General features: G+C 47.7%; 2 protein-coding genes across 5 annotated transcripts in view; one reads left to right on the top strand and one right to left on the bottom strand.

The window, feature by feature from the left end:
- The window catches only part of RIC8A (RIC8 guanine nucleotide exchange factor A), a 34,303-nt gene that overhangs the window by 11,136 nt on the left and 6,848 nt on the right, over nt 1-16,319 (top strand). Inside the window, exons 1-5 of one of the 3 annotated variants that reach the window (XM_082761928.1) lie at nt 7,849-7,999; nt 9,313-9,412; nt 12,985-13,032; nt 14,957-15,571; nt 15,760-15,854. In XM_082761928.1, coding sequence (XP_082618054.1) covers nt 9,329-9,412; nt 12,985-13,032; nt 14,957-15,571; nt 15,760-15,854 — 842 coding nt within the window. In that variant the 5' untranslated portion in view covers nt 7,849-7,999; nt 9,313-9,328. Of the gene's footprint in view, nt 1-7,848; nt 8,000-8,886; nt 9,151-9,312; nt 9,413-12,984; nt 13,033-14,956; nt 15,572-15,759; nt 15,855-16,319 lie in introns of those variants that run through there. The other 2 variants (XM_082761930.1, XM_082761929.1) reach the window with 2 other exon arrangements.
- On the bottom strand, nt 67-7,591 carry BET1L (Bet1 golgi vesicular membrane trafficking protein like). Of its 2 annotated transcripts, none has more exons than XM_082761934.1 (4): nt 6,930-7,212; nt 6,658-6,749; nt 5,811-5,867; nt 67-4,225 (listed from the first exon to the last, which is right to left on the bottom strand). In XM_082761934.1, the coding sequence occupies exons 1-4, from the start codon at nt 6,955-6,957 to the stop codon at nt 4,058-4,060; spliced, it is 345 nt and encodes a 114-aa protein (XP_082618060.1). In that variant the 5' UTR covers nt 6,958-7,212; the 3' UTR covers nt 67-4,057. The 2 variants fall into 2 exon arrangements, with proteins under 2 accessions (XP_082618060.1, XP_082618061.1); XM_082761935.1 differs by lacking the exon at nt 6,930-7,212 and adding an exon at nt 7,443-7,591 and having other exon boundaries at nt 68-4,225.

Genomic DNA, 16,319 nt, shown 5'->3' with positions numbered 1-16,319 from the left:
GCTGCTCGCAGTCACAGGGCACAGAGAGTTGCTGCGGACAGGCAGAGCTCAGGACAGACTCTGACTCTGCGGGGGGGGTCAGCTGCCAGCTTTTATAGGGGGCGGCACGGCATCGCCATGGAAATGCATTATGACAGCATAGAGGCTTCGGGACCACGGGGATGACATCTGGGCTGTTACCTCCTCGGCTTGGGCTGGTAAAGTGTCTCTGGCCTCAGCCCGGGGAGATGCCAGCCCTGTGTCCCCCAGGCTGAGGCGTGGAGCTGGGCTCTGTCCCTGGGGACAAGTCTCCAACTAGGGACTTAAACTAATCCTGTAAGGACTAGTTTAAAGGTGGGAGTAAATGGTCTTTTCCTACCCTGGATGATTTTACGATTCTGTGTGATGTAAATTTTTGTTCTGAGAGAATACTGGAGAGACAAGGCCTCCTCTGAAACAGCACAGGAAGATCTTGCAGAGCAACGAATGATTACAGCTTTGGAGCTAGGGCAGCACTGCTCACATCCCTGTGTCTCAGTTCACTGAAGACACACCATTTCTCTGGAAAACAGGGAAGTTGGGCTCTGAGGCGGCAGGTTCTTGAGTTTCAGGAGAACAACAGAGTGAGTTCATCTCATGTTTTTGCCGTGATAGCATATGTACAAGAATAAAAAAAAAAGGGTGAGAGAAATCTAAAATTTGGATGGATGCTTGGCTGTGGGGTGCGAGTGGGTAGGGAGGGCCCTGAGTGCTGTGGCACTGAAGATGTGAATAAACTGCAGGGTAGTGCCTGAGGTAATTAACCTAGGGGCACTGAAACCCGGGGGACACGTAACCGTGGGTATGCTTATGTGATAGCTCGACGTACTTGCAAGCTACAGGCAGTATCAGCAGAAAATGTACTGTTATTGCTGCCCCAGCTCTCCTGGGGTGACTTCATAAAAGCCACTTCATCCATCTCCAGGGAAACTAAATTGAAAGACTTGGTCACCATCAGCTCCCTAAACAGAGCGATGAATGGACAGATAGCGCTGCTGGAAGAGATCAGGAGGGAGTGTTGCAGACAGCGTGGTCCCTAAGGGAGAGGCCAAAGCAACCAAAATGAGAGCTTTTTGTCTCTCTGCCTCCCTGTAGCAGTAAGATCTTGATCCTGAGCTTGTGGTAAAGCACGTTCACATTTATTCACCTTTAGATGGCGCTGGAAAGCCCCATTTAAAATAACAGCTCACAGCTTAACTCCAAGTCTTGCTTTGTTAGGACGTCAATCAGTGTACCTGCAACTATTGTGCTGACTCAGCACTGGGTGCGTGGGTGGGCGTGCACGCTGTTTTCTCTAATTTTTGTGTCAGCAAAAACTTTGCAGTATTAGGACTATGGGAGAGCACTGAAACCAATACAAATGAGTCACTCAATAACCACATGGTATAATAATGTTGAAGATAACGGTGAAGGCCTGGGCAGCGGCGTACCTTCAAGGGAATATCTTCATGTCCCAGTGGCAGTAGTGTTATAGAGTTGAACACACACCCTATCATCATTTCAACTACTGTGTTGCTGTTATTACCCTGCACGCCCGCTTTGAATTCATACTTGTGAATTGTCTCAGGTACGGCACTTTCTCAGAATATTTCCTGCTGGGGGAGGCTATTTTCCAGCACGCGTACAGGTTATACCTTCTCAGGTTCTCCAAGAACTTCCAAATGTTGCAGTTCTGTTTCAGAGGGTTAAGCGTGGTTATGTGGTGCTTCCTGATAAGAGTGTGCTACTGCTTCCTGATAAGAGATTCCATAGACAGATAAATCCTCATGATGGAAATCACTGCCTGGCAGTGCCGACACACGGCAGCCGCTGTTCCAGCCCCACGCTAGTGCTTCGTGTCAACAGGCACAAGCAGGGCACGGGCAGCAGCCAACAGAAACAGGCCAAAGCACCCCGAGACAGGAGCCCAGGGCAAGACCAGGAGCTGGAGGAGAAATAAATAATAATAATAATAATAAAAAAAAAAACAGACACAACACCTGGGCAAAAAAATGTAAAACCAGGTCTTTATTTACAACAGCTAAAGCAAACTGAAATGGCCACCATCATGAAGACCAGGCTGTTCCAGTGGCCTTTCATCAGAAGTCATCCGCTTCTGAAATCAAAGCGGTCTGTCAATTCACCCATCGTTCCTCCACACAGAGACATTGCTGGGAGCTGCCACGTTTAATAGAGAAGCAGCGATAAGAACCAAAGTCCTTGATGCCTCCATTCCTACTCTTCTTCCCTGCACATTCTCCTCAAACTTGGAAAAAAAACCAACACCTAAACTAGTCCCGGTACTTGGTTGGCATTTTGGCACAGCTAAACAAAGGACACCACCATCCATTTCCAGATCTGGACCCAGATGAGTCCAAGGGCAAAGAAATTGCTAAGTGATTCCAGGCCGAGGCCACAGGAAATATCTAGCCAATATGCGCTTGTTGGGGAAGAGGAAGACTGAAACCAGACGGGGAATGCTTTAGTCCTGCAGAGGTCACAGGAGGACAAGAAAATCAAATAAGCAAAGACTTTGAACAGCAAATCCCAAAACACATAGGCACTTGGTACAGAAAACAGACAAGATGAAACAGCAGCTTTGTACAGCTGCTTTCTAAAGTGAAAGGTTTATACATCAGGAAGCTTATACAGTGCAGGTTTGTCTGGAGAGAAAGCTTTTTTATTTTCCTCTCCCCCAACAGGCACAGTATTTTTAAAGTTACAGATTTCTTAACTCCAGTTAGAGGCAGACTTACTTAAATAATTCAACCATGGAAGAATACACATGGGGCCGTGATGCCTGGGTGAGATGCTGGTCAGCCCAATGACGGGACAGAAGGGTGAGGGGAACTTGCAGTTCCCAGCTACTGCACTCCCAGAGTGCTCCCCAGGACAGGAAATCCAGCATGCTCTGCATGTGGGCTGGGAACGACTGTTTTGTAAACAAAACCGGTGGGGGTGTGCTTTGCCATGTCTGACACAAGCATCGCAGCCACGGATCTGCAAAGCTCTGTGAACGGCAAAGCGAGTTAAGAGTTTCTTAGGTTACCTTCCATGTTAATAAATAAATCCATTAAGTTTCCAATCAAATCTTTCCTCAACCTACCACCACCCCAACAGCATGGTTTAGAAGTTTCACCTGACCTCAACCTCTGCTTTTAATTGCAATGTCTTTCCAAAGCACTCTAATACCAGGGTACTGGAATACCTGGAATTAAGTGTAATGAGGCCATAATCAGCTTCCTCTTCAATCTTCCTAAGACCTTTTACTATCAGAGTTTTTTTTTACGCTGCTTTCATGGTCTAAAGGAATGCATTTGCAAGTGTATGGGAAGGTAGGAGAAAGATACTGTATTTGTGCAAATCAAGGCAGCCTGGGGACTTTGGTCCTTCTTTCCTGCAGGGTCCATCAAAGTTTTACCTCATCAACTTCTCACTGCAACAATTAGAGAATATCAGGGTTCAGAGTTAATGCTGATTTCATTTCAAAGCAGTACAGACTTCGTTTCATCCCAGTGACACCAAGGATATTAACAGGTCTCTGAGTCAAGGGGAAACTGAGACCAGGTACCAGCTTAGAGGCCAATTGGAATAAGTCACGTTCGTCCTTCTGAAGTTTATAAATCAGCATCCTAAATTTTGCAGCTTCTAAACTCTGCTGATTTATTGAACTTCTGAGTACTGACAAGTCTCTGGATTTATCAGACGCAACTCTTCATAAGCCTAGTATCGAATATCAGTAAAGGAGGTAGGACAAAAGTGGTCCTTAAAAACAGGCTGCCAGACATGGACAACTAGGCAAGAGATAAAGTCTTAAGCATTAAGAACATCAAAATTGTGTTATACATCATAACCCACTTAGAATGAAACATACTCATTTTATAAAGATACGTTGATGACCAGCTGGAACAATGACAAGAAGCTGGTGAGAAGTTGTTTAGAATGTCTGTCTGGGAAGTCTCAAGGATCCCACAAGAGGGCAGACTTAGAAAGGTGACGAACAAGTCTGTCAATCATCACGTAGGTTTTGTTCTGTAAAACTGCCACATCACAACCAAGATCAAGTTCCTGCTCTGGACACCAGATAGTAGAGGATGAAGAAAACAACAATCAGTCCTGCAGAAACGGAACAGAGTAACTTGCGATTATCCCTCCCAGACCGTGTCATGGTGGAGAAACGCTTCACGCTGCCAGTCAGCAGGCCAGTCACACTCATAAAATCTGAATCCTAAAGGAGAAAGAAAAAACAAACTGAGACATTTTAAACTGGTGAAGCTGTCCCTGAAGAATTCCACTTCCTGGCTAAAAAATATCTGCAGAGGGAGCTGCACAGTAACTGCCCATTTTTCCACACCCATCACATCCCTCTCAGAAGGCCCTTCCCCTCCTGTGCTCAGGCTCCAGGAGCAGCACCATTCCCACTGTGCTCAAAGCACAGAAAAAAGGACAGGGGAAGTTCTGTTCCAAATGTAAAACAATGTGTGTGCCTCCTTTTTTTCAGTCACGGCCAAACCACCTGCTACTGGGCTGTTCAATTGTTCCCATGCAGCTTTTTCTGCCGGGAGCAGTTTGCTAATGGCAACTCTGCAAGTCAACACTTCATCCAAAGGAAATGTCTCTACATGAAGCTAGCACCATTCATGCATACCAGGGCAGGATAAAAAGCATTGATAAATTGCAGTTCCTTTCCATTACTTCCTTTTCTTTGGTATAGGACAGCATGCATGTGCAACTCCACCAGGCAGTGGTTAAAAATTCCCTTATTAATTCAGTTCAGGCATTTTCATTTTGATTCTTGGTCTGTTTTCCTTATTCATGAACTACTTAAGAATTTCTGCTTATGTTTCTCTTCAAATATTTCAAAACCACCTCTGTTCTGGACGCATAATATCACGCTGAATAAGGGCTTCTACTTTAAGATCCTTTGCCTTTACATCAATTCTCCATTTCTTTCCAATTCTCCGTTCTTCTAATTTCTGGGCTGAGCAAGTATCTATTTCAGATAGTCTGACACTGTCAGCGTACTCTGCTATTAAGCTTCCAAGCTGAGCTCACACCTTTGACTCAACTGATTTCAACACTACAATTAACTTTTCTCTGGCTTCCATGTACCAGCTCTCCAACATCCAGCATGTGCAGAAAAGGCCCTCCACACAGCAGTGTTATTGTACTAATCTCTTTCTCCAGTCTCTGGGTTGGATTCCTGTCCTCACAATTCAGTTTATGAAATACCTTTCTCCTAAAAAGCCTCAGCAGGTAATCCCTTTGCTATAAGGATCTGCCATTTTGGCCTTTCCCCAGTACGTGGTTTTCCATTAGCCACCAAAGCTTTAGAGACAATTACTCTGGAAAGTGATTTTGGTTTTACAAGGTGTTATGTGTTGGAAAAATGACAGAACAAGGCACAGAACAACATGAGCAGGACCAAAACATCGGCCTTGCCCCTTCCAAAGACATCAGTGAACAGTCCTGACAGGTACTGTGTTACAGAGATTACAGTAAGTAACCCTGGCAGATTTATGCATTACCCAAAATCACAGGAACAGCTTAGAAATAGATCCACCTCACAGAATTAGCCACAGGGAGCAGCTCTTTAATTCCAGCAATGAGGTTACCTCCAGCTGTATTTCTGAATTGTGTTTTCCTACATCAGTCTTTCCAGATGCTAGATGCCCTGTTGCCCATTCAGACAATGTGATACTAGCAGCTGCTAAATATCTAATGTTTAATTATCAGTAAGCCCAAGTTAAGGTAAGTACTGAAAGCTAGCACACAAAAAAAACATGGTTTTTTACATTTCATTGGTTCCATACCATGCCATCCAGGTAACGATTCTGTTCTTCAGCATCTTTGTCAATATCCAGAGCCAGCTGCACAGGATAAGGGAGAAAATGGTTATTAACAAACTTTTAACAAGAAGATAGCTTTTAATGCATCCAGTGCTTGTAAAACCACTGTGTGCATTAGAAGAGCAAGCCACTGCATCCTTGTCTCTTACACAAAAAGAAGAAAGATTGTTCAGTACAGTGACAACACAAGATCCTCGTTTCAGTTTCAGGTTGTTGGAACTCTTCAGCTCTGCAATGCTGGAAATAAAGTTTGACTACCCAACATCAACGTAGGACAGGGGTATTTAAACACTAGGACATGACAGCAGAAATTCAGTGTTCTCTTCTTCAAAAATGAGTCACTGATTTCTACTAAGCTCTAAATCAAAACATTCGATGTTAGTAAGAGCAAATTAGCATCAGTAACACCAAACACAGAGGTGCTTGAATTTTTAGAAGTAATTTACCCATCTTTCTATTATTACTTCTTTCCTGAGATGTGCTTAGCAATACTCCTCTGTGAACCTTTAAGGTTTCTCTCCGTGCCTAAAACTTCCCTTAATGTAACTAAACGCACATAATTCCCAACAGATCATGGAATCATGGAGATGATGTAGCTAAATCTCAAAAGTAAAGATTCACAAAGTCATCCCTTGCATTTTACTAGTAAGTTAACTGTGACATCACCACAACACTCTCTAAAAGCCATGAGTAGATAGGAAGCCCTTTGTGTTAACCACACATCTGCACCTCCCTGGAGACTCTGAAAGAAAGAGGAATGATGGAGGTAACTTCATTCACTGTGCCATCTGATGTGAACTCTACAACTCACCGACTTCAGCCTGGTGACCTTGCTAGCCAGACTGTCTGCCATACGCTTGTTCTCCACATCCAGCATATCCTCCACACCGCTTCCATTCTGACCTGGGGAAAAGGAAAAGAACGAGTTTTATCAGTCTGACACCAGGAACTGCGTGTTTGCTCAATCAACGTGGTGAGCCTCGGTGCCCAGCTGTTGGCTGGTCGCCCCAACACTCCCAAGGGGCTGTCAGAAGCTGCCCACATCCACATCCCACGGCCACTACACTATTAAACATTCCTAACCTTTTTTGACAAAAACGCACCGAAACATCCCCAGGACAGACCATGGAAGAGGGAAACAAATCCTTAAACGCGCCAAGAACTTCAACCATAGCCAACAGCTCTAAGCAGTGCAGATTTTGTGTGACTCTCCAGACACCTCCAGCGCCGTCCCACGTATGGGATTTGGGTGGCAGTGAATTCAGCACCGGGACCCTCACGGTGTAAACCCTGCCCGGCCATTCCTGACATGCCTCCAGCCAAGGCGTTACGGGAGACGGCCATTCCCCCCCAGGAGAGGGAGAAGCTCAGCCCTCCCCGCTGCCATGTCACGCAGGGGAGCGACAAAGGGATGGCTGATGTCGCCGACAGTATCGCCGACAACGCCCCGAGTCGCACCCCTTGCCCCAGCCCTGAAGCAGCGGGAGATGCTCCCAAATGGCGCCTGGAAGCGTCTCCTTCCCCCTCACCCCCACAGAGCGGCGGGCAGCTCCCCCTCAGCCCGTGCCCGCCGCCGCCATCCCCCCTTCCCCTCACCTCGGCCCCACTCCGCCATGGCGCCTGCCGGCCCCGGCGCCTCGCAGGCGGAGCCCCGCCGGCCCCCGCCTCCAGAAAATGGCCGCCGAGCGCCATCACCGCCCCCTGCTATGGGGCTCCTTGGTACTCCGGGGGGCTGCGCGGCCCTTTTGGGGTCCCTTCCCGTCCCCTCGTGGCCAGAAGCAGTTTAGGTTGCGTTTTCCCCCCGGGTTAGGAGCTTTTCCCGGGAGGAGCTCGCCCGTGGCTGGTAGCCGCGAGGTTTAGCGGCTTCCTTCTCTCCTCGCTGCGCCGTGCTTGTGACACCTCCAGACCAGCCCTAAGAGGCGGTGGCGCCGCGTTCCCCCCCAAAAAAAACCCAACGCCGCTCGGTGAAGCCTCCACGGCTCCTTCCCCTCCTCCTCCGGTGCACGGAGGAGCTCGGGGGAGGGCCGGGGCCAGGAAACGCGGCAGGAAGCCGGGGCGGCGGGGAGGAAGGTGCTGGGGCTGCCCTCCTCGCCGCTGCCCGTCCCCGGAGGGCCGAGGCGTCCCCTTCTGCTCGGCTCCGGTGTGGAAAGGAGGTATGAGGAGGGAGCTGAGGGACAGAAATAAAAGATACATACAAAAATGAGGGGGTTACGGCATGCTGTGAGCTGCTCCTGCCCCCTGAAAAGGGAGGGAGGTCGCTCCGGGTACCCCAGTGTGGCAGTGCGAGAGATGCCTGGTGTGGATGAGCTGCTCCTCCTGCTCTTGTGGCCCAGGGCTCGGCATTTTGTTGGGTTTTTGGCTGCAGGGCTTGCCCTCAGCCCTCAAAGTCCCCATCTTGGCTGTGTTGGGGCAAGGAGGGGGGATAACGCGATGCTTTGGGCTAACCTGATGCTGCTCCCTCAGCACAGCATGATTTCCAGGAGCGGAGCCCTGTCTCCTAATCACATTTATCTACCGCTCACCCAGGCTGTGGGACGTGGCACAGAGCTCCACAGGATCTAAGCAGATGTACGAACTCGTGCTTGTACTGAAATTTTGTTCGATATTCCACGATTAGGAGTTACTTTCCAGCACTGCGGGCTTGCCTGGCTGCACAAGCTGTTAAACTTTCGCCTATTTTTAAAATAATGATTATCCCTGTCATTATGCGCATCTGCTCATTTACATTATTATCGCGAAGTGCGTTGTGCTCTGTAATGACAGGCAGATTTGAGCCAGGGAGGCCAGCCACCCGCCATATGTGCGTTTTTACCCCCCTGAGCAGTGTCTCTGCCATAATCTGGTACGTGGTCTGTCAGGCATCGAGTGTCCCAGCACAGGGAGCAGCAAATGCAATAAAATCCCAATTTCTTTCTTTCTTTTCACCACCTTAAAAGGTAGCTCCACCTTAAAGCAAGCCCGGAGGTGCTTGCCTATCCGTTTGGCTTTCCTCTCCAGCTCTTTTTACTCCACAGCTATGTTTCTGGGTTTATTTTTTTTTTGTTGTTCTGTGCGGTAACAGAAATCAGGACAGCCAGGGGAGGAGGAGGAGGAGGCAGGGAGCTATTTCAGGGAGCTGCTGTTATCTGTTCTGTGTTAATCCCCTGGCTGGGAGGGGGGAAGGTTTTTCTGAGTGCTTTACTGGAAGGGCATATATTAAACATTGAAAAGCAAAGAGAGGAAGAGGATTAAAGGGAGAGAGAGGAGCCTGGCTGCTGGTTGTACTTGGGTTATCCATCTGCTCTGCTTTTATGGATGCAACAGAGTGAGCAATTTCACTTGGGATTTTTTTTTCCTCCTCCTTTTCCCCACCCCTTTCTTACTCCCTCTCAGATCTCTGTGTGTTGAGGTCCCTTTGCATCACTATTATCCAGGAACCCTGGAAGCCCCCTCACTCCCCTTCTTCTCTGTTTCACCTCTGTTGTAGCTGAGCTGCTGAGATAATGGAGCTCAGGACTGTAGTAGCCACAGTGGAAAACGGGGAGCAAGACACAGTCCTCAAGGTGCTTCAGATCTACAACCGGGAGGTGAGTGGGCATCAGACCTCTGCCTAATGTCAGCTTCTGTTTACAAGGCTGGAAGCAGGTTGGCCATGTTGTGGGATTTCTGTGCTACCCAGCTGTCCCCAGTCTGCCTCCTCTGAGCGCATCTGTCTGCGCATTACTGCCATGGAAATGTTACAGGCTGCTTCGTCTTTTACTTGCAGACTGCTGCTGCTTTGATGTTTTGCTATGAAGCATCTACGTAGCCTTGCTTTATCTTGTGTCCTTGAGATACCGGAAGAAAAGCACATAGAAAGGATTTTCTTTATTATCCAGATTCTAAGTAAAACCTGGCAGGGAAATAATCGTGGGTGTGAAGACCAAGTAGGAGGAGCTCTTTATGTTAGGCAAGGTTTGGAGGTAATAAAACTCACATCTAGGGAGGAGCTGCAGGTGAAATTCTGATTTGCAAGTAAAAGATAATTAGGGAATGACATGAATGGAGGCTGCAATTTGATTCAGGCGCCTGGTCTGAAAGCTGACAATACAAAATAATGAATACAGAATATGAATAAGAATGGTTGGGAAGCAGAAATGGAAGTGATTCTAGCCTTACAGTGGTAAAAGGTTATCTGTGGGGGTAATTTACTTTTGAAATAGACTCTGGTTGTCAGGGAAGTCTCTTTCAGAGGGTTTTCGCCAGGGTAGGGCTGCCCCTGCAGATCTACGTGACTCATTCTGCACCATTCTGAAGTAGGTGGGAAGTCAGTGGGGGAAAACCTGTGAATGTTTTTTGCACGAGTGTGCAATAAGGGGAAATGTGCTACTATTTCCAACAGTCAGTTTTGAAATAGGAGAAATCGTAGCTAAGAAGTAGTAACTCCCTGTTAAAAAGAGGTCAGCGGGATCAACATCAACTGCAGCAGCTGTAATGCTGGAGAAATTAGGAGAGCAAATGGCACTTGATGTGCAACCAATCTGAGGCATCAAAACACAGTATTTTCTGTAGAATTCCTCCAGCTGGATCCTTTGTCAGTGTATCAGGCGTAGGAAACTTGTGAGGATGTCAGTGATTTTGCTAGTCTGTCTAGAAGAAATGGAGCAAACGAAGAGGATATGAAAATGCAGATAAAATAAGGAACTTCCTTACGTAACTTTTTACTGCAAAAGCTGGTGGTTCTGTACCCTTTTCTGGGGGTATATGTTTTTTAATTCACTACTGAATATGCAGTCAATTTGTGGTTGCCAGGAATAACTAGCAACGTGGTCTCGTGGAAGGTGTCCTTGCCCATGGCAGGGGGTTGGGATTAGATGATCTTTAAGGCCCCTTCCAACCCAAACCACTCTGTGATTCTATGAATAAAATAGATCTAAAGCAAAACCACAGATATTGTGAACATGTATGTAAATGAGATTACGGGAGCCTGCAAAGAGGATGAGATGGGAAGAGAACAAGTGCCATGGATGTCTGCAGAGCACATGGGTTCCAGGACTGAACTGCCAGTTCCTCGTAACATGGTGCAACAGCCTGTGCACAGATCAGATCACGGTGCTGAAGCACAAAAGGCCAGCCCCTGGCCCAGCACTACAGGAGCAGAGCTGTCCTGCTTCTGCACCTGAAGTTGCTCAAGTGATGCATCAACATCAGCTCGGGGGAAGCAGAGCCATAAGGTGGTATGTACCGCAGGAAACAAGCTCTGCTGTTCAGACATGCAGATGGGATATCGGTGAATCGCAGAAGCTCAAGAGAAGGACTAGCCTGGTGTATAACAATAATTGTTTGTGGTGAGACTAATTGTCATTATTGAGCAGCTCTGTAAGTGTGTGTCTGCAGTGTAACTCAGTAAAAGGTGATGGGGAGCACTAAGAAAATAATAGAGAAATATGATATAATTATACCCCGTGTCTCTATCTGTATCTGATCAGGCTGTATCTATGCATACATAATTAATGTTTTCATAAATTTTAAATAGTTTGATTCTCAAAAGCATTCCTCATGTTCTCTTGGTATAAATCAGAACTGCATCATCGACTGGGAAGTGCTGCTTTTTACCAGGGACCCTTTGATGTTTTGTGCTGAGCAGTTCATTGGAAACTGATGTAGCCAGAAAGGAGACTGTCCTCCTAGGCACAGCCACGAGACACACAGGAACGTTTCATGTGAGCAGAGCAGAACTGTTTTTTTTTTTTTTGTTTTAAGAAAAAGGATGTAATGGGGGTGTAGAGAAATTCAGATTTCTTCCAAAACAGGCTCCGGAACTGTTCTGTGCAGGAAATCAGACTTGACTGACAGTCCTTGTCTGTGACTTGAGGCAACGTGTGGGATAAAAGGAGAAACTGCCTCGTGCTGGGTGGTTCACCTTTGGAGAACTCTGCCAGAAGTTAGGAAGCAAAGAAGGCGGAGAGGATGGCTGCTCTTCCTACCTGGTTCCAGCAATTCCTTCTTCGCAGTACTTGCTGTCAATGTGTCTTACTGAAGAGGTCATGAATTATTTGTGCATATTAACCATTCTGCAGTTCAAGTGCTCTCTGAAGCAAAGGCACACAGGAGTAACTCAGGCTGTGAGGTGCCACGTGGAGTGGGGTGTTTACCTGTGTCTATCAGTTGTGTTTAAAGAACACGAGCTGAAAAACACTCTTACTTCCAGACATCGCAGGAACGAAGAACACAAGGATCTGTCTCCAAATAATGAGGAGAGGGTGCTTTCAGGCAGGAAAAGGAACAATAAATAAGAAGGGAAGAAGTGTGTAGGCACAGCTTGGTGGCCTCACTCGGGAGAGGAATTGCCCAGAGAAGCTGTGGATGCCCCAACCCTGGAAGTGTTCAGTGCCAGGTTGGATGGGGCTTTGAGCAGCCTGGGCTGGTGGGAGGTGTCTCTGCCTGTGGCAGGGGGTTGAAACCAGATGGACTTTAAGGTCCCTTCCAACCCAAACCATTCTATGACTTTGTTACAGACTGTTTTGGGATATTTATGATGAATACCCACTTCACAGCTGCAGCATTTAAAAATAAGTCCATCCATCAGATGGGCACGGCTTTGGCCTGTGGCATTCAGCTTCCAACACAGCCAACAGAAGAGTGCAATGGGAATTATTCATCACAGATCTTTTCCAATGACGAAAAGGAAGCAGGGGCTCCTGGAATAGCAGGGATCTTGGTCAAGGAAAGCTATTCTGACCTGGCAGTGTGGGTCACAATGTCTGTGCTTTCTAAACCAGCTTCGTTCCCTGCTTGTTGTGATGCGAGTAGTTGGAGTTGCTTAAGAAAGGATGATGTAGGAGAGAAAAGGCAGGCAGGAAGCAAAAACCTCAGAGGCAGGAAGCAAAAACTTCAGCAACAGGGAAGTTGTCCTTTTGTCTGACTCCTCAGGAACTTCCACTGCTCGTTAAAAATGCTGTGAGTATTACAGACCTCTTTAAGTGCTGTTGCACTCCTTGCCATCCTGATTCCCTGCCTCTGTGTTGGTAGGTGGCTGTTTCTGAGAAGACTTCTTTGCCTTTGCTTTCTTTTTTAGACCTGTTGCTTTCAAGCTGAATTACTTTTCCCTGGCTGAGGCAAACAGTTTTGCTTTTTAAACTATTCCTTCATTTTAATTGTTTCTGTTCTGCCCCCACAGAAATCTCAGTGCTTCACCTTTGACGATGAGGAACGGGAAGAGAGGAAGGTAGGCGTGCTCTTTGCTTTCTTCCTCTTGTTGGAGGGGTAAGTCTGCTCTGCACTTGTGTCCGGCAGGGCTTGATGGTGGCAGCTCCTTTGGGGAAAGAGATAAGTAGCTTTTTGAAAACTTTTTTAAGTACCTGCCCAGGGAACGGTGTGCTCAGGGCATCGTTCTCTAGTTTTTCCATCAGTAGATGATGGTTTAGGATCAAGGTCAGCATCCTTGCAACATTAGCAAACCCTTTGGGTTTGGAGATGTGTATAGCCTCGGCCACAGGTGTACAAAAAATGTGATCCTTTGTGTGGGTCTCAATGGTACGAGTGTGCTGGACAAAAATCATAGTAACATGCATGCCTCTAGTGGGTAAGTGCTTTCACTGTGAGCCAGCTGCAGGATTTGACCAGGGCTGTGTATTAACAGGCACTTTAAGCTGACATAATCTGGTGCTTAATGGACATAAACACCCCTGTCTGTTCACTTCCAGTCTTGCATTTCTCATGCCAGGGCAGACCCTTGCATGGCTGCACAGTGAATATGTTTGGTGGGCTGATCTGCCTAAAAAACAAAACAAACAAACAAAAAACTATTTTTCCTGGCTTATTTTCCACCTGGATCAGTTTTGTGGTCCAGTTCATGCACTACTGCCCGTGTTAGCACAGCAAGCATAGACAGGGCCATCAGGGTGAAGAATGGGACCTCTTTTGTCCTTGCCATTGCCAGCTAATGCTAGCGTGAAGTTTTTCCAGCTTCAGCCTGACTCATGGTCAGAAGATCGGGGCTCTTTGTCCTGCACTGCCTTGCTGTTTGAGCTGGAGCGGCCGCGCAGGCTGTGAATTCAGGCCCAGAGCTAAGGTGCTCTACTTCTGGGGTGTTTGTCATCAAATATGAATTGGGCATCACCGTGTAATTCTGCGTGTTTGGTTCTTCTGAAGGTTCAGCTGTGGACACACGTGCTTTGAGATCTCTTTAGCCTGACTGAGTCAGAAAGACCTTTACTCTCTATTATTGTTAGAGAGACCTAGTGAGATCTTCCCTCATCGTGGTATGATTGCTTGAGCAATGGATTGCTAGTGAAATGTGAAATGTTGCTACATGCAGCTAAAACCAGGCTTGGTTTTGTGAGGCATTACCTTTGCTCTCGTGCTCCTCCACAGCTTGCCATCACACGCAATACTGTGACCCACCAGGGTCAGCGTTTCAGCTGCTGTAAATTGGTGTTACTGGAGCTCTGCCAGTCTGTACCTGCTGAAGATCTGGGCTAGTAGGTCTCCAGACAGCCTTGAGATTTAGGGAGGTACTTCTTACTTGAATCTTCTGAGGTCTTTTCATTTCTTTTCCCATCATACCACAAACGCTTCTGAACTCGTTTAGTTCCTCCTCCCCTCCTGCAGCAGTTTTCTGATGCATCTCTCAAGCTCATCAGCCTGTTTCTGGAGCACCCAAGGCAGATGCTTCCCTAACCTTAAGGCTCTAGTGCGAGTGGACATCTGCTGTTGCTCTGAAGCTATGAAAAGGGGCTTTTTTTTTTTTTTTTTTTTTTTTTTTTTTGCCCTGCTGTCCCTTAACTTAATGCAGCTGTCAAATAAACCATATTAGCCTAAACCATCCTAACCACAGGTGAACCTCAAATAAGCAATCATCCCTTAGGTCAGTAGCAGTAACCTGCTGTGCTCTCCCCTTTGATCTGATACCATTTCCCAGCCATTCTTTGTCTCTTGCTGCTTGTCCTTGCTTGAATTGAGCAGGGACTGGATTCTAGAGCCAAATTGTTCCCAAGGGCCGCCAAATGTGCTCCTGAATCAGAGCTGGTAGCAGGTCCACGTCTGGGTGATGCTCTCATCTTCCAGGGCAGAGTGTAACAGGGTGGTGCCCTTGGGGGAGCGCTATGAGGTGTCAGTGCGTGAGGCATTCTTTGTTTCCAACTGCACAGAAAATGGCCCAGCTACTTATCAAGTTCCTGGAAAGAGAGCTCCAGCCGTCCTGCCAGGTCACCTGTTTGGAAAGCATCCGCATCCTGTCCCGGGACAAGTACTGCCTCGACCCTTTCACCACCAAGGAAGGGTTGAAGACCCTCTCCAGGCACGCTGGCATCGATTACTCCGAGGAACTCATCCGGGAGGTGCCAGACTTGGACGTCATCCTGGAATCCCTCAAATGCCTCTGCAACATCGTCTTCAGCAGCCCTCGGGCCCAGGAGCTGACGGCTGAGGCTCGGCTGGTGGTGGGCCTGGCCAAGCGCATCAAACTGTACAACGAGAGGAGCCTTCCTCACGAGGTCAAGTTCTTCGACCTGCGCCTCCTCTTCCTGCTGACGGCACTGCGAGTGGACATCCGACAGCAGCTGGCCCAAGAGCTCAGGGGCATCGGCCTGATGACAGACACTCTGGAGCTGACTCTTGGCGTAAAGTGGATGGACCCCTACGAAGTTGCCACCGAGGAGGGACTCCTCCCGCCTTTGCCCCGGCAAGAGACAGAGCGAGCCATGGAGATCCTCAAAGTGCTCTTCAACATCACCTTTGATTCCAGCAAGAGGGAGGTAGATGAGGTAAGCTCCTGGATCCTGCACCACACCACATCTGCGTGTTCCCAGGCTATGGCCTGACTACTGTTTTTCTGCTCTGCTTGCATTTTCTCATAGTAGGTACTACCCCCCAGGCAGCCCCCAGTTACGTGTAAAGGTAGCAAGCGATCCCTTTTCCTGATCGAGGTTTTCATTTTCTGTTTTGGGGCCAGGAAGATGCTGCTTTGTACCGGCACTTGGGTGCCCTCCTGCGCCACTGCCTCATGATTTCTGCTGACGGAGAGGACCGAACGGAGGAGTTCCACAGGTCTGTTAGATAACAAGATAAAGATATGCACAGAAACAGACACGAAGTCTGCCCAGGGCAGGCCCTGCCTGACCTTGGCATTACCATCCTCTGCTTGTATGCTGATTGTTAAGGTCAATTCTGACAAACAGGCATCTTTGGTCCAGCCTGCAGGTTCCTCGTGCTGCTAGAATTGACTGCCCTTTGCAGTCAAATTATGTGCACTGATACCACAGCCTCCTGGATGATGTCCAGGAGGAAATGTTTTGTCTGAGCCTGCCTGACTGCAAGGGTCATATTCAGTGTTGTGCACCAGGTCTTTTCAATGGTGCTTCCCACTTCAGTGAGTCAGAGCAGATCTCTTCTGCCTTAATTAAAGAGTCTCTGGGCTGGCCTTAATTAACTGTCTGTCTCCTGAGCCATGCTGAGAAATTGTCTGCACCACATTGCTAAGCTTTATTGGTCCAGTGAGTGATGGAGGTCCTA

Source organism: Aythya marila (genome assembly GCF_965140915.1).
Source record: "Aythya marila genome assembly, chromosome: 5".
Classification (NCBI taxonomy): Eukaryota; Metazoa; Chordata; class Aves; order Anseriformes; family Anatidae; genus Aythya; species Aythya marila.
The sequence above is the reverse complement of the archived record's forward strand: the minus strand, read 5'-3'. Positions and strand labels throughout refer to the sequence as shown.